This window comes from Azolla caroliniana, unplaced genomic scaffold (assembly GCF_043228905.1).
Source record: "Azolla caroliniana isolate FFs.n. ecotype wild unplaced genomic scaffold, voAzoCaro1.0.p SCAF_2, whole genome shotgun sequence".
NCBI classification, from domain to species: Eukaryota; Viridiplantae; Streptophyta; class Polypodiopsida; order Salviniales; family Salviniaceae; genus Azolla; species Azolla caroliniana.
In genome coordinates, this window is record NW_028230437.1 from 16,586,346 (window position 1) to 16,609,083 (window position 22,738).

At 43.4% G+C, this 22,738-nt stretch overlaps 1 protein-coding gene across 1 annotated transcript in view; it reads right to left on the bottom strand.

The window, feature by feature from the left end:
- Window positions 1–3,141: 3,141 nt before the first annotated feature.
- Window positions 3,142–22,738, bottom strand: part of LOC147867438 (glutamate receptor 3.1-like) — a 41,915-nt gene continuing 22,318 nt past the window's right edge. The window contains exons 3-5 of the mRNA XM_087315222.1: window positions 4,188–4,219; window positions 3,707–4,113; window positions 3,142–3,610 (exon numbers count right to left, since the gene is read on the bottom strand). Of these exons, the coding sequence (XP_087171348.1) occupies window positions 3,311–3,610; window positions 3,707–4,113; window positions 4,188–4,219 (739 nt within the window). The 3' untranslated portion in view covers window positions 3,142–3,310. The remainder of the gene's footprint in view (window positions 3,611–3,706; window positions 4,114–4,187; window positions 4,220–22,738) is intronic.

The following is a 22,738-nucleotide window of genomic DNA, read 5'->3' on the forward strand; positions in this document are numbered from 1 at the left end:
TTAACAACATGTTTTGTACATAGAGATTTCCTAAAGTAACTTTATATTACTAAATAAAAAGATAGCTCTTTACACTGCCTTCGGTTCCTTTTATAGGCAACCGTAAGGACTTTCTCATCAAGAAAACATACTGGCAAAAATGGCAAGAACTATAAAATCTCTAACTAACTATAATTTCGGTTTTAATTTAATTCGGCAAAATGCTGACTCATCGAGCCTCTATACCGATCCGACTCCGACTCCGAATCTTCTCCATTTCCGACTCCGACACTTTCCCACTTGTCCAGGTAACACCGAACAAGAGATAGAAGATGAAGATATCCTTACGCACATGTTTGAAGAAATCTCAATTACAACAAGGCTTAGTGGGCCACAAGAGCCTCCGAGCGATCAAAGCACATCTCGGCCGAGTTTGAACTTGGACAAAGGCAAGGCGAAAATGCCGGAGTATGAAGACGATCACTTTTACAGTAACGAATTGACTCACTCCCTCGATAGTGAGTTCAAAGACCTTGGCATTCGGACAAATGGAGTGAAGAAAGCCTTTACTCAAATGAGAAGCTCTACCGATCCACCCGTGAAAAGAACCCCGTAAGCCGATTCGGCTACAACGATTATATGGCGTACCATTACACATTTATGATGAAGGTAGCGATAGTATGGGAGCCATAAATGTTTTCCAAAGCTGTGAAGGACCCCAGATGGGTTGAAGTGATGAATGAGGAGATGTAAGCACTCTCCAAGAATGAGACATGGGATCTCATTCCCCACTCACTGCACAAGAAGGCAATTGGTTGCAGATGGATCTACAAGGTGAAGTATAATGTCGATGGCTCCATAAACCATTACAAAGCTCGACTCTTAGCGAAAGGATACGCTCGCAACGATGACGCATGGAGTCGACTATGAAGAGACATTTGCCCCAGTGGCAAAGATGACGATTGTGCGGACCGTTATTGCACTCACAACGACGAAGATGACCTCCACCAGATGGACGTCAAGAACGCTTTCCTCCAAGGCGCATTAGAAGAGGAGGTGTACATGGTACAACCTCCCGGCTTCGAATCGCGCATTCATCCGAAAACCGTGTGCCAACTCAAGAAGCCACTCTATGGCCTCAAGCAAGAACCACATTCTTGGCATTCAAAGATTACCCAATATCTTCATCAAATCGGCTTTCGAATGTCGAAATCCGACAACTCCCTCTACGTACGAAATGACTCTAGAAGCGTGATTATCATCATCCTATACGTGGATGATCTGGTCATTCGAGGTGAGCATTTAGTCGACATCAACAAGGTGAAGTCCCTCCTCTCCAACAAATTTGAGATGACGGACATGAAGGAGCTTCATTACTTCCTAGGCATCGAGGTAATTCGGACTCCGGCCGGTATTATGATCTCCCAACGACACTACATCCTCAACTTGTTATACAAGTTTGGGATGACTCAGTGTAAATCTGTGGCAACCCCTCTCAATCGCAACCTCAAATTGGATGCCGACTCCGGCATGGAAGAGTGTGAGCCAACCCAATATCGTCAACTGATCGGGAACCTCATCTATCTCAGGATCACTCGACCCGACCATAGCTATCCAGTCGGCCTTCTTGGCCAATTCATGCAAACTTCGCAAGATATCCATTTCAATTGCGTTAAGCGAGTATTACGATATGTGAGCGACACAATCGATTACGACATCCTCTATGCATCAACCACACCAATTCGACTCAAACGATACACGAATGTCGATTGGGCTAGCGACAAAGCCGATCGACGATCGACCTCCGGATTTATCTTCTCGCTCGGTAGCGGAGCAATATCTTGGAGTAGTAAGAAGTAGCCTACCGTCGCACTTTCGAGTATGGAGGCTGAATCCAGGAGCGCAACCGTAGCTGCATGTGAAGCCGTATGGCTCAAGAGGATTTTGAAGGATCTGGGCGTTCCCATCAAGGATTCGACTCCCCTTTACTGCGACAACATGAGCAGTATTTATTTGGCTCGGAACCCGGTGTTCCACGCACACACGAAGCATATCGAAGTACATTATCACTTCATTCGAGAGCGTGTTCAGGCTGGAGATGTCGATCTTCTACACATCAACACGAATAGTCAAATGACCGACATCTTCACGAAAGCCCTTGGAGACGACAAGCTTCGGCAATTAATGTTAGACCTTGGATTGACGATCCCTGACTTGCCAAGCTTAAGGGGGAGTACAAGCGACGACCGGATACCGTCCGAACCGGGTACGAGCTGAAGCAGACATCAATCGAAAGGAACCAACCTGAGTTGAGCTTGAGGGGGCGTGTTGTGAATCAAGCTCAACATAGTGCAATGTGTGAACACACCTTTTGAGAATCTATGATTACTTAAAGGTCAAGAGTCACACCACTACTCTCTACACATTAACTATGTGTCATAGAATCATATTGTATGACACATAACTAATGAGTTACATATTCCCCATGACTATGAGTCTTCACATTCCCCAAGAGAGAGAGTGGTTGTTGTAGTTAGTTAATGAAGAGAGAGGGTGACTATATATAAAGCACCCTCCTCACACTTCATACTAAGTCGGTTGTGACTCCTTGTTATGCTACATTTTGTAAATCTTATTCTACTTGTGAAATATACACCTTCTTGAGTATTCTATTTTCCTCTCATTTATCTATCTTGAGTTCTCTTTTCTCTCCTCTCTTTTTTCTCTCACACGTATACGCACATAACGCACAGTTATTCCGCTGCACAAGAATCACCATCGATTCTTTACACTTAACTTGTGCTTTAAGTTAACCAGTGTGATTTTCTGTAAGTTAACTACATTTTATATCTGCAAACCATCAACGTTTAAACATTTATCGAAAAACTATTAAATTTTAGAAATGATCATTTTGACACTTGTTAAATCTCAAAAAATAAGAAAATTTTATATGCTATTTATGAAATGTGATAATGGTGTATCAACTTTCTAAAAATTGCCTAAAATCACAAAATTCCAAAAGGAATCTATAGATGGAATGCACGACCCTTCCACTTGTGAATGCAAATATATCTCAAAGTATTCCATAATTGTGATAATTTATCAAAAACACATGCATACAATGTTTTATATGTGTGTTTTACGTATCTGAAAGTATATTCCTTATTATCATAATTAATTAAAAAAATATGCATACAATGATGTTATGAATATATGTTGTTGATTTTTCCACTTTCTACATTAGCATTTATTCACCTTGTTTTTTTTAATACCTTGTCCCATTCAACAATTAGTGATTTTGTGAACAACTTTGATTTCAAGTTTCAATGGCTTAAGGATTTGGATTCCGTCTGATTTCTATGTCCATGTGATGATGACGAGCACGTGCAATGCCTTGATTCCTTCGGAAACCTAAAAATCTTAACAATATACACACAATATACGATACTGCTATAATAATGAATAGACCCCCATAACTATTGGAAGACATATTGACTATGTTAGGAGAACTTGTAATGCAAACTCCAGAACCAAGCCATTTATCCTTGATCCTTTGAAGATCTCCATTTTGTTGTAAAGATAGAATAGAAAGTGACATATCATCAGTTAAGGATGAGTTCTTTTGAAATGCCTGCAAGGTGAGGGGGAAATCCCTTAGTAGACCACATTCATTGAAATATATCCATATCGAAACATCACAAGTTGTAATGAAATCAAGAATACTTACAAAAGCAAAGCCGCCAAAGTAACCAATGTTCGAGTCAGCGATCATGTATTTGCATCCTAGGTTGGTAAGAAAGGTTTCCAAGTATGGCGACTCATCAATAATTGCTGACACATTACCCGATGTAAATGCATTGTCATAATCTTCCTGTGTAATCAAGTTCACAAGTCGTTCTGGTGAAATGAAGAGGTTATTTTTCAAGTAATCGACTTCAAATGAACCTTCTTGACATCCAATTTTGAGATGGCTTTTTTGCAAGTCTGCAAAACTTCGAATGGTTGGACGTTGTTGTTGTTGTTGTGCAATTATTATAGATGACAAGCTGGCTGTATAGCTAGATGTAAATATGAGTACAGTAAGTAGCCAAAGTAGTGTCAATGCTCGACCTAGGTGGGTTTTGGCATCCTCCCCTGCAAAGCATTCCATTTGTTTATATTGTAGAGTAGTTATCCACTCTTCATATATAATTGGAATGTGTACTTACCATGGGAGAAGAATATGGCCATGGATGTGAACCTGCACAAGAGCAATAAGAAATTGAAAAAATACAAACTAGAAACGGTAATTTCGACTAGAATTTTAATAATAAAAACTGGACTATATCTAGATGTGTTTCAATAAGCAAGATAATTTTTTGCTAAAAACCAAATATGGAATGAACATTTAACTTCCAAAGAGGAAGGAAGAGTTGTAACACCTTTCTCAATAAGAATGCTTAGGTATGGACACTACTTTCACTAACATGGATTTGATGAGGTACTACTTCATACAAAACCTAAAACTTGTCGAGGTTCTAATAGGAATATACACAAATAATGTGATCAAATCTCTCACATTATTTCACATTCCACAATTCCTACAGTGATTTCTTCCTCTATTTTAGACTTTCTAGTTACCTTTTTTCTTCTAGATGACAAGTAAGATAATATGTTATTTAGGCACTCAACTATATAAAGTTCTCTAGGGTGTCTATAGATGAGCATTGGTGAAGGCATACTATCTGAATCATTGTAAGCTCCAGAGGATTTTTCTTTTCAATCACAATATGATATTAAGAATTATTGATTGTATGGTGATTCGAGGAACACATCAAGCTAACAATGGATCTCACCATCAGAGTTACTTGGATAAGCTGTCTAATTCTCTTTTTCCTTGGTTGTCTTAAATTTTCTTTGCAATCATGCTGAAAATGTCAATTTGGGTTAGTTCCAATGCAACAACTTGTTATAATCCAATGATTACTTGATTTTTCTGATGAAGTCTTCCCATGGTCCCATTTCTCATGATATCCCCTTCAACTTGTCATTCATGGTACTAAATTTTCCTCATAGAGGCCGATCTCATGTACCATCACACAATTGAGCAAACCTCAAATGGCATATCATGTTAATTTAGCAACCGTCAAATATGTATATCAGACCCATTTGTATGACTATTGCGCCATGCCATGTGTGTGCACTATTATACAATCACATTATCTACTTTTTAGCCTCCAAATAATGCTCCATATTTTCTATTGGAGGGTGAGGGAGAAAGAGTTGAGTTGTTGTTTGTGCCTCAAAAGTAAAATAGAAAACAAAGAAAGAAGCAACAAGAGACAAGGAAAACACACACCTTTTGGCGGGCACACCAAAAACCCTTACATTATGTTAAATTATATCGAATGATGTAGGAGAAAATTGTCACCATGATGCAACATGTAGGACTATCGAATGGTTTTTGGGTAGAGGCACTACTCACTACTATGTACGTTATCAATATGTAGGTGAGTAGGCCTCTAGGACTTCAAATTCCGCAGCAGCTTTGGACCAACCAAAGGCCGAATTATGAGAAGTTGCGGATGTTTGGTTGCGAAACATTCACCCTTGTGCCAAAGCACGATCGCCAAAAGCTTGAGCCATGGTCAAGAAATGTATTTTCCTAGCTCATGGATCAGAAGAAGAATTTGGCTACCGACTTTGGGATCCAAAAAACAAACAAGTCATTCGAAGTTCGGACATCATTTTCAATGAGTCGGAGATGCACATGCCGGCCGAAAGAATGATTGAAGTCAGATGAGCCATATTTTCGAACACCTTGACTCCTCTGGATGACCCAACACAACGTACGAGAATGGCAACACAAAAAGGCACCTCTATGGGACAAACTATGGCAGCAACTGATACTTCAAAACTAGTTGTCTCGGAGAGACACCTAAGAAGCGAACCAAAGAGTGGATCGGCTACTCAAGAGACGATCATCAACGATGATCCAGCGAGCCCAGTCGTCCCAAGATGATCTTGACGACTGTCTCAGCCACCAGAAAGATACTCTCCTTGTCTCTTTTTCACGGATATAGGTGAGCTGAAAATCCTACAAAGAAGCATGACGATATGCTGATTTGGCAACCCGACACATGGCCATCGAGTCTGAGATGAACTCCATTAGCCATAATTAGACTTAAGACCTCATAGAATTTCCAAAAAATAGACGTGCTCTTTTGTGTACGTGGGTCTATAGACTCAAAGAGATGTTAGATTCAGAAGGTCCCAAGTACAATGCCAGAATAGTTGTAAAGGGTTTTCAGCAAGAATATGGTGTCGACTTCGACAAAATTTTTACACCAGTGGGGAAAATGAGAACCCTTCGATTCTTACTCAGCATGGTGATAGTCAAAGATTTACAACTTATTCAATTAGATGTTAAGACGGCCTTCCTCCACATTGACATAGAGGAGGAAATTTACATGGACTTGCGGAAACACTTTGTTGCAACCAACCAAGAGCATCTAGTCTGCTGACCCAGAGTCTTTACGGCCTAAAACAGGCACCAAGGCAGTGGTACAAAAATTTCGACGACTTCATCCAGTTTCTCGACTTCTATAAGGGTGTTGAGGACCACTGCCTCTTCTCGAGGAAAGCTCAAGATGGGTCACCCATCTTCCTCATCCTCTATGTGGATGACATGCTTCTCTCCGGTCGGGATGCCGAAGATCTTACCGATCTCGTTCGGTAACTATGGTTCAAGTTCACAATGAAAGACTTAGGTTCAGCTAGACACATACTTGGAACGAAGATTAGTTGGCTTCGAAATCAGGAATAATTATTTTTGTCTCAAGTTGACTACATGAGACGTGTCCTGGAGTGGTTCAACATGAAATTGGCCAAATCTACCTCGACCCCACTTCTCATGAGGCTTCGGCTATCTCAACGAGACTGTCCAACATCCAGTTCAAAAGGGGAAGATATGAAGTTGGTACCATATGCTCCGGTAGTTTGTTGAGAATCCAGTCCCTCCAAATGGGATGGAGAGTCCGCTAGATCAACCTAAAGCCGATCAACTAAAGAGTTGGATGATAGTCGTCTTGTCCGAATCAGAATTTGGATATTGTTCAAGGAGTCGGATCATTAGGAGCCAACTAAGCACTGACTAGGGAGAGACAAACCGAATTAGTCAATAGCAAACTCGGCCAAGGCCGAAAATCGACTGATTGCCAATACCGCTGAGGCCGACAATTGACCAATAAGCGGTTGAGGCTAATAGCTAAATCGGTCAAAGCCGACTTAGAGCAATATTTGTAAATAGCCTTAATACGCCTATCCTGGGCTATATTTGTAAATAGTCATGTATGTATATGGGTATAAATATAGCTAGGGGAAAAAGTGATAAAAAATGAAGTAAGATTATTAGTGATAAAAAAAGGAAGTGAGTCATGTATGTATATGGGTACACGGTTGATTAAGTGTATAGAGAGTGTGTGAGTGTTGTAGCTGTTTGTAAAATGAAATCGAACTCAAGGTCATTTCCTTAGAGTTTCTTGCACTCTCTTCATATAGTGATTCTGTTTGGAGTCTGTGGGCTCCCGTGGTTTTGCCCTTTCCGGGTTTTCCACAGTAACATTTTGTCTCGTTGTATGTGCCTTGTCTGTTTTCATATGGTGTTTTAGCTATTGTCTTCTCTCATTTGTACTTGTGAACTAGTTGTGGCCAACCTCATTTACAACAAACTGGTATCAGAGTGATGGAAGAATCTCTTGGTGGGATGTTCAAGCTAACCGGCTCCAACTACTCAGTTTGGAAGTTGAAGACGAGACATATGCTCATTTCCAAAGATCTATGTCTGTCGATGCAGATGGGGACGAGAAACTAGCCAAGATCGATGCATCGACATGGGAAGTCATGCATCTGAAGACAACGACATACATAAGGTGTTTTATAGACATGAGTAGATATACAACAACTTCAATGAAGAGACAAAAGTTGACATCTTATGGAAGAAGATCGACTTCATGTTCGAGAACAAGAATGTTACGGGCAGGACCATATAATATCCTGTGATAAGATTGTACCATATTATTCTTTACACTCTCATTTAACCTCACACTTTATCCACGTGTATAGAATACTACGGTACAATCTTACCACAGGATATTATATAGTCACATGTATAGAATACTACGCTACAATCGTACCACGAGATATCATATGGCCATGGCCATAACAAACATGTCATAAACAGAGTCTCCATATTCAGGAAGATCGTGTGACTGAGATATCAGGATGGCTCAAGCATGGCTGAGCACATGAACTCCTTCCAAGGATTGATAAATTAGACCACCTCTCTAAAAGTACCTTTGGTCGATGAGGTACTCGCACTGCTGATGTTGGGATCCCATCTAGATAGTTGGGAGATGCTCATGGTAAACTTGGGTAACGTGGGATCGCAAGGGAAGCGGCTATCCTTGGAGATGGTGAAGTCGAGCTTGTTGAATGAAGATGCTTGTTGGAAGGACAGAGAGTTCATCTCTGACCCTAAGGCCCTAGGCATAGAAGGTAACTCCAACAAAGAAAGGGGCAAGTAGAGAAGTTTGCATAATAGGGAAAGGCCTAGGACAAGGTCAAAGTCGAAGGGAAGACTCATGTGCTTCTACTATGAGAAGCTAAGTCACATTCATAAGAACTGTCAATGTTACCGGAAGGACAAAGGGGGAGTTGATGGTGGTGAATCGAAAAAGATTTCGGACAACAAGACCACGTCCTTCATCACCGCGAGTGAGCAGGAGCTACAATTCATCAATGAACAGAAGGATGTAAACCGCGTTGGTGAAGAATCGACATGGGTGGTCTATTCCGGTGCATCATTTCACTTGACCCCCAATAGAGAGAGCTTTCATCCTACACGACTGGCAATTATGGCTACATAAAGATGGGAAATGACAATGCATGCAAGATTATGGGAATCCGCAATGTTCAAGGATGTACGCCATGTAGTGGATATTAGAATGAATCTTATATCAGTTGGACGACTCAACGACAAACGCTATTGTGGTAGTTTTTGAAATAGAAGTTGGAAATTCTATAGAGGCAATCTGATCGTGGCTGGGCCAAGAAGCAAAATACATTGTATATATTGTATCCATGGCGGAGCCCGAGCGAGGTAAATGTGCTCGCCGACATAGCCGGCAAGCTGTGGCATAAGAGGCTATGCCACATGAGTCAAACGAGCATGTAGATGCTAGCTGAAAGAGAACTCCTACTGTAGATGAAAGACGTGCATTTGAACAAATGCGCTGACTACCTGGCCGATAAACAAAATAGGGTCTTCTTTCGACCAAGGCCTTTGATGCAGAGGAAAGTTGTTTTGAAAATTGTTCACACCAATGTATGTTATTGTAAAAAGGAGTAGTACGTGTATGGAAGCGTAACAGACACAACCAGGTAACACAAATGGACACAAGAAGGTTTAATGGAGAGCTTAAACAACACAATGTATATCGGAGAGACAGAGAGAGAGAGAGAACACAAAACTTAGATTCAAAATGACAACACTCTGTACATAAGATGTCCTCAGAGAGCACGTTTATACAAGTCCATACGGAATGACAGAAGTACTGACACGTATTTCAATGCTCATCAATAAGCCTCCTACACTAACTCCCAAAATTATTCCTTCGAGGAATAACTCTCTAACGGCCTCTCGGTTTACGCACCGGTACGACCTTTCATTGTGCGCACGGTTTACGCATCCAGTCTATGCACGGGTTTACGCACCCAATGTTGAGCTTTAATCTCAACAACTATGTAGATGCAAGATCTCATTCCGGTGGAAAATACTTTGTAACCTTCATTAATGATTACAATCATAAGTTGTCGCCTTACGTGTTGAAGACGAAGGTTAAGTATTGAGCATGTTGAAGGAGTTCCAAGCCCGGACAGATGCTAAAAGTTGTCTGAACAAACAATGGAGGAGAGTATCAAGGGCAGCTCAAATAATATGGTCGGTCACAAGGTATTCGGCTAGAGTATACAATACCGAAGGCGCCGGATCTAAACGTCCTAGCCAAAAGGATGAACCAGACCATCATTGAAAGTGTCTGATGTATGTTGGCACATGTGAAGTTGACGAACATATATTGGGTTGAGGCATTGATGACGGTGTCGTGTGGTTCTTCACTCACGATATGAAAATTAATTAAATAATTATTTTAGATTAGCTTCATGGCTTGCTATGAAAAGATGGATGTCTTCAAGAGCTTCCAAACGCATTTTACTACATGTGAAACAGACAACTAAGTATCAAGTTATGTGAGTATGAAGTTTGAGAAGATGAGGAAAACAGAATTGTTAGATATCCCACATAAATAGGATAACATCGGATCCAGTAGTATATAAGCATAATACCCAGAACCTATTACTTCATGTATGTGTGTTCGGAGTACAGAATAGTTGGAGTGATTTGGGCCGAACTATCCGAACGGACTGATGCGACTGAACTTCTCAAACGAACAATGTGGATTGATTTTGAGCAGTTTGTAACACGCGGAAAGGTTAGATCGGTTGGGACGGTCGGGACAGTCATGACACGAGGATCAGGCGTGAAGACCATATGGATAATGCACAGGTTGAATTGTATGGTTGCAAGCAACTAAAGTAAAGATCATGTGTGGACCATAGTTCTAGCCATATGTCCCATTTGTGCCATACTCATACGCCAATATTCGTATCATACTCATATGTGAAAAGGCTCCGAGTATGATTGAAATCCATACGCGGTACATAGATATAATCATATATACATATGGTGTACATACTACATTGTGTGTGTGTGTGTGTGTGTGAGAGAGAGAGAGAGAGAGAGAGAGAGAGAGAGCGTGTGTGGTCTAGAAAGAGAAGCACTGTTTTGCATGTGTGAGGAGACAGTGGTAGAGAGAGATGATCTGTCAGTTCTCGTGTGAGAGAGAGGGTGTGTGTGTGTGTGTGTCAAAGTCAAACGTCACTTCTGTTCGCAATGAATTATGAATATAAAAAAAAAAACTAAAAAAAACTAAAAGGAAAAAAAAAAATCCAAACGAATGTTGCGTATCATACGCGAACGTATGCAAACGTTCACGTATGTCCACCAAATTGGACGTACGTGAATATTAGGAACTATGGTGTGGGCGCATGCATCTGAACTTAGAGGCCAAACAACTAAAGTAAAGGGCATGTGTGGACGCATGTATCTAAACGTAGAGTGCATAAAACTTTCGTTAAAAGACAATGCATGATAAAAGAAGAAGAAGAAGAAGTTATTCATGCACATCTCACATGCATGAACGCTATTATTAGAAGAAAAAGCATGAAATCTATAGTTAGAAAAAGCATGGATTGCTATGTGCTAAGCCTCTCCCCTCACTATATAAGGACGGAAAGCACAATGTAATAGGGGGGTAATTTTCTCCTTAAGATTTTGGAAGCTATCTCTCGCATAAACCCTAATTTTCCTTACGGAATCCATATCTCTCAAAAGACCTAATTTTTCTTATCTATTAATCTCTTTAAACCTAAACTTCTGTAATCCCAATCTTGCAATAGATTGTAAAATTTATTTTCCTTTGCTAATGAAATTTATTAAACTTTCTCATTTCCGTTAATTCCTTAATACAAATGCACGAATTTATTATCCTCTGGTTGGAGGCCATGAGGTCCTGCCTCAAGTTCACGTATCTTTGTCGTATTTTCGCGACAATGGTCATCTACATTATAAACAGGTCTCGCTCGGTATCACTAGAAGGTGTCCTACCACAAAGGGTGTGGTCCGACAAATTTGTGTCATATCGACATCTGAGGGTATTCAGTTGCCTGGCCTATGTGCATGTAGCTAAGGACTAGATAGAGGGGGAACTTGATCCCAAGAGCCGACCGTGTCTATTTCTTGGCTATTGTGAAGACAAATTCGGCAATCAAATGTGGGACCTAGTCGACAAGAAGGTGATTTCGGAGTCAAAATATCATCCCTATGGAAGAAAAGGTGATTTCCGACTGGGAGATGGAGAAGAGTAGGTTGGGCTCCCGATTGACCAACTATAGGCTTCCAGATACTACAACCAAATATAGCTTACCCGATTCGATTTGAGTTCATAGTCAACCGAATCGGACATCAGTCAGTCCAACCGAAGTAAGATATGAACTAGTCAGTCGAGTAGATAATCTACAAAGTCAAAAGCTAACTAAGGAACATTGGGGGTCAGCCAAGACAATATTTCTTACAAGCAGACAAGGAGAGCCGGTCAGAAGAAGACCGTCGGCTGAATGAGGATCCGAATCCCATTCGGATGAAGAGTTGGCTGACAAGGTTGAACAGGAATCGTATGCTTCAAATGGAGGTAGAAGATACCATTTGAGGAATAGAACGCCGCCCGATGATTTCCAGATAGACAGTATGTATTGTTGACCGATGAAGGGGAGTCGGAAAGCTTCAAGGAAGCTAACAAAGATATCCACAACCACACGAACCACACATTGAATTCCATGCAAGATGAGATGAGTTACTTGCACAAGAACCACACGTACAAATTGACAGAGTTGCCAAAAGGGAAAAGGGCACTCTAGAACAAGTGGGTTTACAAACTAAAGTTCGGAGAAGGCGGGAATCCACCCAGATACAAAGCCCGAATCACTGTGAAAGGCTTTCAACAGAAAAAGGGTGTTGATTTTGATGAAATATTTGCCTTACTAGTGAAGATGACATCCATATAGACGGTGTTGAGCATTTTGGCCAACATGGGCTTAGAAGTCGAACAACTTGATGTCAAAACAGCTTTACTGGATGGAGATTTTGACGGGAACTGGACGTTCCTTATGTCCAACACTCGGCCACAACCGAGATTCTTTTCATACACAGAAAAACGGGAAATAAAACACGATACAAACGAGAGGAAGATACACACACACTACATAGGAGGTTTACGTGGAAAACCCCAAACTAGGGGAAAAAACCACGGCAGCCCACAAGCTGCAAACTGTCACTATGTATGAATGTACAAAACAATGAGTTCTCAGAGGCAACGAACTCAGACTCACGGTCTTCGCCACAGGCGGCGGTTACAACAGAGGCAACAACCTCTTTCTCTCTCTCTCTCTCTGTACACTATTACGTGCTCACTCTTCTTCTTGCACCAACAAGAAAAGCAACAACAACAAAAAAAAAACAAAAACAAAAAGTTTGCCCTAAGTCATATTTATACTAATGTGACTTTTCGGCTATTTACAAATATAGCCACGATGGGCTCTCAGAAACATATTTACGAATATGTCTCTTCCTCCGGTTCATATCGGGTCTGCACCATCCGGCTCTCCGTAGCCGGGTACTCCTCATCCGGTTCGTACAGGGCCTGCACCATCCGGCTCTCCGTAGCCGGGTAATCCTCATCCGGTTCGTACCGGGCCTGCACCATCCGGCTCGCCGTAGCCGGGTACTCCTCGTCCGGTTCATACTGGGTCTGCACCATCCGGCTCTCCGTAGCCGGGTACTCCTCATCCGGTTCATACCGGGCCTGCACCATCCGGCTCTCCGTAGCCGGGTACTCCTCATCCGGTTTCGGCCTCGGCCGAGTTTGTTCATCATCACTGATCTTCATCCTTCCCATCCGGAGGGACCTGTCTCCCAACAGATTTGGATGAAGAAATCTACATGCAGTAGCCAGAAGGATTTGAAGAGAAAGGTAAGGAAAACCTAGTATGTGGTTGAGGAAGAGCTTATACGGATTGAAGCAAGCACCCCGACAATGGTACAGGAAATTCGAATCCTTCATGACGGAACATGCATTCCACAAACACAAGACAATCATTGTCTTTTTGAAGACGTATGATGGAGGATACTTTCTTATTCTCCTATTATATCTCCTTCAGACTAGTTGACCATCATGTGTTTGTCTTGTTGGTTCGACTGCTGATTTCTCCCATTGACTTCGACTATTGACTTCTTTCATAGGAGGGATAAATCCCTAATACATTGTCTGTTAGGTGCAACCTTATGGTAGACATTGCCACAAGATCAAGCTCTTCCCGATCGTCATTGATCATGTCCAGAAGTCTCTTGGATTAACCACTTAATGGCCTTAATTGCCTTGTTTGAAGTTGGTCTTATTCTTCCATAAGGCATATCTAAAGTTGGTCTTTTCTAGTCATAGAGAAATTTCTATGGTAGCTAAAGTGTAAAGAATTAGATATGTGGGAGAGAAAAGAGAGGAGAGAAGAGAAACACAAGATAAATAGATGAGAAAATGAAGTACTCAATAAGAAGACATCTATTAACAAGGAGAATAGTACAAAAATGTAGCATTACAAGGAAGAACAACCGACCCTATATGAAGTAGGAGGGTGCTTTATATAAGGTCACCCTCTGTCCTCATTAAAAGCACCCACTCTCTCTATAGAGCTATAGAAGCTCATGTGTCGTAGGGAATGTGGAAACTAATTAGTTATGTGTCATAGAATATGATTCTATGACACATAATTAATGTGTAGAAAGTAGTGGTGACTTTTGACCTTGAATGCTCATACATTCTCAGGTGTGTTCACACACTAGATTAGGTTGAGCTTGATTCTCAACACGCCCTCTCAAGTTCAACTTGGATCGGCTTCTTTCGGCTGATGTCTGCTTTGGATGGTATCCGGTTCTCTCTTGTACTCCCCCTCAATCGTGGCAAGTGAGGAATCGTCAATCCAAGGTCTAACATGAATTGCCGAAGCTTGTTGGCTCCTAGGGATTTGGTGAAGATGTTGGTTGTTTGAAGATTCGTGGTTATTTGTTGAAGGTCGACATCTCCAGCCTAAACGCGCTCTCGAATGAAGTGATAGTGCACTTGTATATGCTTCGTGCGTGCGTGGAACATCGGGGTCTGAGCCAGATGAATACTGCTCATGTTGTCATGATAGTAAAGGGAATTCGGATCCTTGATGGGAACATCTAGATCCTTCAAGATTCTCTTCAGTCGAACGCCTTCACATGTAGCCATAGCCGTGCCCTTGTATTCAATCTTTGTGCTCAAAAGAGCGACGGTTGGTTGCTTCTTCCTACTCCAGGAGATGGCTCCACATTCGAGAGAGAAGACGAATCTTGAGGTCGATCATCGGTCGGCTCTGTAGTCGACCTAGTCGGTATTTGTGTACCCTTCGAGTCGAATTGGCATTGTTGTCTTGTAGAGAATGCCACAATCCATTGTGCCACTCATGTATCGTACCACTCGCTTAGCGCAATCCAAGTGAATGTCACGTGCATTTTGCATGAATTGGCTAAGGAGACCAACCAGGTAGCTGAGCTCAGGTCGAGTGATTGTGAGATAGATGAGGCTACTGATCAATTGTCGATATTGAGTCGACTCACACTCTTTTGTGCAGGACTTGACAACTAGCTTTAGGTTCCGATCGAGAGGGGTTGCCACCGACTTACACTTAGTCATCCCGAACTTGTATAAAAAGTTAAGGATGTAATGTCGTTGAGAGATCATAATGCCGGCTGAAGTCTGAATTACCTTGATGCCAAGGAAGTACTGGAGCTCCTTCACGTCGGTCATGTCGAATTTGTTGGTGAGGAGGAACTTGACCTTGTTTATGTTGACTAGATTTTCACCTCCATTGACGAAATCATCTACATATAGGATGAGGACAATCAAGCTTCTAGAATTGCTTCTAAGATAGAGAGAGTTGTCGGATTTTGACATTTTGAAGATATTGTGTTATCTTCGGGTGCCAAGCATGTGGTGCTTGCTTAAGGCCATAGAGTGGCTTCTTTAATCGGCATACTACTTGTTACCCGTTCCTTTGGGTGAACACCTTCGATAGACCTGTGACTATCGGTATCCAAGGGCGTAGTACGTGAAGGCTTGTAAACAAAGGCGTCGTGAGGGAGAAAATAATCAGAGATAAAACACTAGCGAAATCTTGATAGGCGTGGATGGCGCTGAAATCATAAGTATGAGAAAAAGCATAGATACATGGAGCCAGATGGGCACAAATAAGATATATTACTGCAGCACCAAAAGGATTACAGAACACGGCCTACGGCCGGTGACCTTATAGGATTATCTAGTTACGATGGAATATGCTAGTGCTTCCACCTATATTTTCTACTCTCCCTCTGAGGTACTGGACCTCGTTTAAATAACGTTTCCCTAATACACAACCGAGCCCGTGATACTCGGACTCAGCGTTCGCTGGCGTTCTTACCTACTCGGTTACACTACCGCCGTTCGCTAATTTCCTAATTTACATTTCTGTCCTCTGGACAACACCTGGCATGCCCGTGGGACAGGACATTGTCCGTCGGACCCACGATTTACAAAATAATAACAAAGTAACAAAAATTGCCCTTTAGGTGTGATCCTTGTTCTATTCCTCTTCTAAGATGTCGAGGATGTTTTTGGGGTCTGGGGTGGTGGCAGGGTGGTCTGGTTGTAGCGTTGGTGTGGGGGGTTGAGTTGGGGCCGGGGGTGTTATCTCTTCTCGGGAGTCCTCCTCCGGTGCGGCTGATTTTGGTGGTGGTTGACCTCTACTTCGACCGGGTCTAGTACCGTGTGGGCATCCTTGGGAGGTCTGTTGGCCGGGGCGAGTTCCTCTTGTGTCGCGTCCGTGATCTCCTCGTTGGGAGGTTCTTCCTTTTGTTTTGTGGCCGTTGGAGGGCTGGTTGGGATGGCTGCGAGTTGTTCACGTTCGAGGGCTTCTGCTTCCAGGCGAAACAACATCTGATCGTCATGGAAGTCCTCCAACATTTGCTCGATTGCCGCGGTGTGAGATTTCGCCAAGGAATGATAATCCTCGGTTAAATCTGCACAGAGGTTTTGGATGCTGGCTTCGTCCATTTTATAAAAGCCGCGACCCTCCTTCCGTCGGTTCTCGGGGTCAGCGCGTAAAATATGCAATTCGGCAGCTTGGGCTGCCCATTCTTCTCCTGCGCGACTTAATGTTTCCTCCACCTTTTTGGTGAGGTGTTGGCGCTGTTTCTCGATCAATATCCTAATGCGTGTCTCATCCAAGCCGAGGTTTATCCCCGGTTGGTAGATTATTGGCAATTTGTAACATACGAGGATTCCCGTCCAAGCCGAGGTTTATCGTTTCCAGTGTTGATGCTTTGACCCCTTGTGAAATGGCGAGCTCGCGTTCGAAAGCATCCCGAGCATGGGGTAGCTCCGCAACTGTGGCTGGATCCGGTTCATCTTGGGGCAGTGATTCCTCTGTGACTTCTTCGTCTTTAGGTGGCTCGATGGTTGGTATGGCGTTGATTTCGAAGAGTGGGATGATCGTGGGATGATCCTCTAGGAAGTCATCGACCTCCTCATCAGCCAAACCGTTGAGCATATGGATCCCCTCCGCGTATAACGGCGAAGCGTTGAGGACCCCGGGGACGTGTTCTTCCGTGATAATTTGGACCTTTGTCTTGCCTCGTCAGAATGAGATCATGTTGCGTTGCCAATGCTACTTGATATTCGTTGTACGCAACCATGGTCTACCTAGTAACATTGGGTAGGCGCCTTGTGTCTCCAGTCTTAGCATGACGGCCGAGATGGTGAACATGTGGCCTCCGAGTGTGAAGTCGAGGTGGCGGATTAAACCAATGGGGTGAACGGAGCAGGTGTCGGCCATCCGAAGCCAAAAGGGGCACAAATCCCATTGATTTAGGCCGAGGTTGTGACAAGTTGTCTCGCTAATAACGTTTACGCCGGATCCGCCGGATCCGTGCAAGTCTTGTCCTTTAATGATGATTTTCACGGCTGGGTTCTGAGAATCCATGAGTGGTGGACTTGTGCCTGGTTCGGTGAGGTGAACCGATGGTGTTACGGGCTTAGTATTGGCCTGGAGTGCAGCCAGGGTGTCCCGAAATCTCGGCATGAGTGGTAACAACTTATGTAGGGGCAACGAGATGCGGGAGTTGGTAAGAGCATCCCATAGCTGGTCGTCCTCCGACGACGTGGATGGTACCGAGGTTTGTGGTGCTCCACTAGGCACGTCTCTCATGTCAGTTTGCATGTGCACGACATTATTTTTATTGGCCGTGTCGATCCATTCTTTTGCTGCCTGACAGACTTCATCCTGGATTTTCCACTATGTAGTCTGCGCTTTACTCCGGGTAGTGACGGTTTGAACATCGGCCATGATATTGTTCACTGCAGGTGCCTTGCCACGGTCGGTTGTTGGGCATTCCGTGGTGTAGTGGCCTGGTTGGTTACATTTAAAACACGTAACGTTGGCCGAGCTGCTGGTGTCCGCTCGGTCTGTGTGTGGAAGCTGTTGCGGTTGATTCCCAGTCTCGTTTGGTTGTGGTTTGGTCTGAGGTGCGTTGGAGTTGTGTTGGTCATTTTGAGGAGCGTCCCGTCGGCGGTTGTCGTTATGTCTTCTATTGTTGCGTGAGTTGCGGTTGCCGTTTCGCCGATCATTGCGTGAGTTCTGTCGGTCATATCGGTCATCACGATTGTCATTATATCGATCATAATCATCGTGCCAATCATCGCGATAGCGATCACGAAGGTGATCACGTCGGTAGTCGTCGTCTCGGCGCCGTCGATCCGGGGATAGCGGTGCTTGTCCTGCCGAGAGTATGTATTTCTTGGCTCGATCTAGCGGACCGGTGCCGCCGTTGTGCGGTTCAGCATATTATATTCGCACTGCTCGACAGTGTGAGCTCGAGACTGACAGATCGGACACTGTGGTCGGTGGGGACATTTGAGGGCCAGGTGCCCTGATCCTGAACACGCCGTGCATTGGAGAGCTTGGCGAAAGCGATTGTCCTCTTGGGGAAGAGCGTTTTGTAAGGATGTCATCGAGAAGGCCGCGCCGTGCTGGGTCCGATCGAGGGCGAGAACCCGCGCTATGACTTGTTCGATAGTATGGTGGGCAAAATTTGTAAGTGTGAGAGTCGTTCGGAGAGGCTCTCGTAAACTAGACAGGAAAGTGTCTGGTATATGTTGTGCCGAGACATCATCAGCCACTTGTCTATAGAGATCCTGGAACCGGATCGTGAACTGTGCGACCGTTTCGTGCGGTTCTCAGGGCGTCGGGCAGGTGGCCAAGATCTCGTGGTGCGAGGGGGCGCCGTAACGGCGGCTGGTGGTTACCTTCAACGAAGTTCGCTGTGCACTCACAGCTGTAACCGGACGTGCCATATTGTGTTACCCGTTCCTTTGGGTGAACACCTTTGATAGACCTGCGGCTATCGGTATCCAAGGGCGTGGTACGTGAAGGCTCGTAAACAGAGGCGTCGTGAGGGAGAAAATAATCAGAGATAAAACACTAGCGAGATCTTGATAGGCGTGGACGGCACTGAAATCATAAGTACGAGAAAAAGCACAGACACATGGAGCCAGATGGGCACAAATCAGATATATTACTGCAACACCAAAAGGATTACAGAACACGGCCTACGGCCAGTGACCTTACTGGATTATCTAGTTACGATGGAATATGCTAGTGCTTCCGCCTATATTTTCTGCTCTCCCTCTGAGGTACTGGACCTCATTTAAATAACGTTTCCCTAATACACAACCGAGCCCGTGATACTCGGACTCGGCGTTCGCTGGCGTTCTTACCTACTCGGTTACACTACCGCCGTTCGCTAATTTCCTAATTTACATTTCTGTCCTCTGGACAACACTACTTTCGAATGGATGTTGGATTCGGAGCCAGGTGGTTGGACCATGTACACCTCCTCTCCTAATTGTCCTTGGAGGAAGGTGTTCTTTATGTCCATCTGATGGAGGTGACACCCTTTCGTTGTTGTGAGTGCAATCACGGTTCCAACAGTCGTCATCTTTGCCATCGGGGCAAAGGTCTCGTCATAGTCGACTCCATGTGTTTGTGAGTATCCTTTCACTATGAGTCAGGCTTTATAGTGGTTGATGGAGCCGTCAACATTATACTTCACTTTGTATATTCATCTGCCATCAATCACATTTTTGTGTGGTGAGTGGGGAACGAGATCCCATGTCTCATTTTTGCATAGTGCCTTCATCTCCTTGTTCATTGCTTTGACCCATCATGGATCCTTGGATGCCTTAGCTGAATCGGCTAACCAAATTCTTCCCTTGGGTGGAGCGATGAAGTTTCTCATTTGTTGTGGCAATGGCTTTCTTTACACCAAGTGCCCTTATGATAGGTACATCGAAGCCGCCGAGCGTTGTCGTCGGATTGATCGTCTTCATAATCCAACATTTTGGCCTTGGCTTTGTCCATCTTCAAACTTCGCCAAGATGTGCTTTGGTTACTTGGAGGCTCTTGTGGTCCGCTCAATCTGGTCAAGATTGGACTCTCTTAGGGTATTGACCTTAGTTGATCATCGTCTTTTGTGTTGTCAAGGTTGTTCATAGATGGTTTAGGAAGAGTTAGCTTGGATTCATACCAAGATGTCGATTCTACAAAGACTACGTCTGGACTTACGCGAACCTTCCAAGTAGAGGGGTTGAAGCATTTGTTACACCCCTTTTGCTCCACTAAGTATCCTATGAGGATTCATTTCTCTCACTTAGGATCGAGCTTCTGTCCCTGCTCGTCAGGAATATGTACATACACAATTGAGCTGAATATCTTGACATGGGATAAATCAGGCTTCTTTCCACAAAACTTCTCATCGGGCATTACATCATGCACCCTGGAGGTTATACACCTATTCATGAGGTAAACGGCCATGTTGGCGGCTTCTTCCCAATACAACTTTGGCAAGTCCTTCTTTTTCTTCATGGCCCACACTACTTCGAGGATGTGCCGATTTTTACCTGTCGAGATACAATGTCAACATTGGGTGCGTAAACCGGGTGCGCAATGGGAGGCCGTAGCGGTGCATAAACCAGGAGGTCGTTGGATAGATATTCCGCAGATGAATATATTTTGGGAGTTAGTGTAGAGTCTCATTGATGAGCATTGAAGTACGTGTCAGTACTTTTGCCAGTCCGTATGGACTTGTATAAAAGTCCTCTCTAAGCACATCCTACGTGCAGAGTTTTAGAGTATTGTTTTGGAATAGAGTTTTTCTGTGTTCTGCTCTCTCTATCTCTCCTATGTACACTGTGTTGATTAAGCTTTCCATTAAACCTTCCTCATCTTCTTTGTCTTTTGTCTGTTGTTACCCGATTGTGCCTGTTAAGCTTTCACACGTATTCTTTTACATTACGTTCAGCCACTCCGTTTTGTTGCAGCGTATGTCAACACAAAAATTCTCACTTGATTCCTTCTTGTCGAAGGTATGCCATGAATGCATCGGAGAAGTATTCTTGGCCTCCATCTGGCCAAAGATATTGTACATGTCGGTCAGTTCTCTTTTCGACTTCGCTTTTGAATTTTTGGAAGTGTGAGAACACTTCACTCTTCTGTCGCATGGGAAAGATCCATGTGTGCCCAGAGAAGTCGTCGATAAAGGTGACATAACTGTATCGACATCCTCCAAATGTAGTCTTTTGGGCCGGTCCGCATACGTCGGAATGAATTACATCCAATAGGCCTTTGCTCATGTTCCTCTCTTTCAGGAATTTGTCCTAGTGCTACTTGCCGAATTGGCAAGCTTCACATACTCCTTCAATCTCTTTCTCTTTGAATATAAGAAGTTCGATGATGAATCCTTTCGATTGCATAACTCTATGGCTGATTCTCTTATGCCATAACTCTATGTCGGTATCGGCTTTGGTGCCTTTTGCAAACATGGCCATGAGTGATCTCAATGAATCAACCACCATGGTTGAATCAAACTTGCATTCCTTGCTCCACAATTTGGCTGATAGAGACCAAATTCTTCGTGATGGTCAGTACATGCAAACATTCTTAATGTATGTTTTGTTGCCCTCTTCCCCGAATCAGATGAGTAGTGTCGTTTTTGGTTTCGAAATAACTAGGTCGATCTGGCTCGCGAAGTTCTCGGAAACATTCTTGATGAGATGTCATATGGTTCAAGGCACTAGAGTCGACAAACCATACGTCTTCCGTACATGAGGCACTAGTCAAAGTAGAAGCCAATATAGAATTTGCTCTATGTCTCATCACGAACATTCCACCATGGTCTTCATAGTCAAAATTGGTGGCATAATTGGTGAGTTGTTTTCTTTCACCACTCTTCTTCGTGGTGGCCAATTTTGCCGTAATATCTGCATTCGATTGAGTTTTGTCATCTTGGACCGACATGGAAGCTCCCCCTTCTTCCGAACATTCCTCAATTATTTCCTCGCCATTGCCCGAATCGGCCTCTTCTAGCAGGGCCACGTCCTCTTCCTCCGTCCAAGTGTGTGTAGAGGCATGTGGCCTTCTGAGGCATTGCTCTTTGTTCGAACATGATTTACTTCAACCAATAGCATTGATTGAAGATCGAATTAAGAGGGAGGATTTGCTAGGAAACGGGTCCCTTCGGATGGGAAGAGAAGAGCCTAGTTGATGAGAAACCGAAATTGTGTAGACAACCAACTCGGAGGACTATACTTGTAAATAGTCTAAATATGCCCTTATGGGCTACACTTGTAAATAACCCAAAAGGTATACTAGTATAAGTACTTAGGGCAATCATAATGTTATGATGATGATTATCATGAGTTGTTGTTAAAGAGGTTACTTAGAAGGTCGTTGCCTCTGTAACTGTGTAACAATAAGAGAGTGAGAGTGAGAGTGTGTGTAACTCTGTAGCCGTCTGTTGACGAAGTTGAATCTCGAGGTCGTTGGCTCAGAGCTTCTAGTTTTACTCCTCCTTTTAGCATAGTGATTCTGTTTCTCAGGGTTTGTGAACCCCCATGGTTTTTCCCATTTTGGGTTTCCACGCTAAAATCGTGTG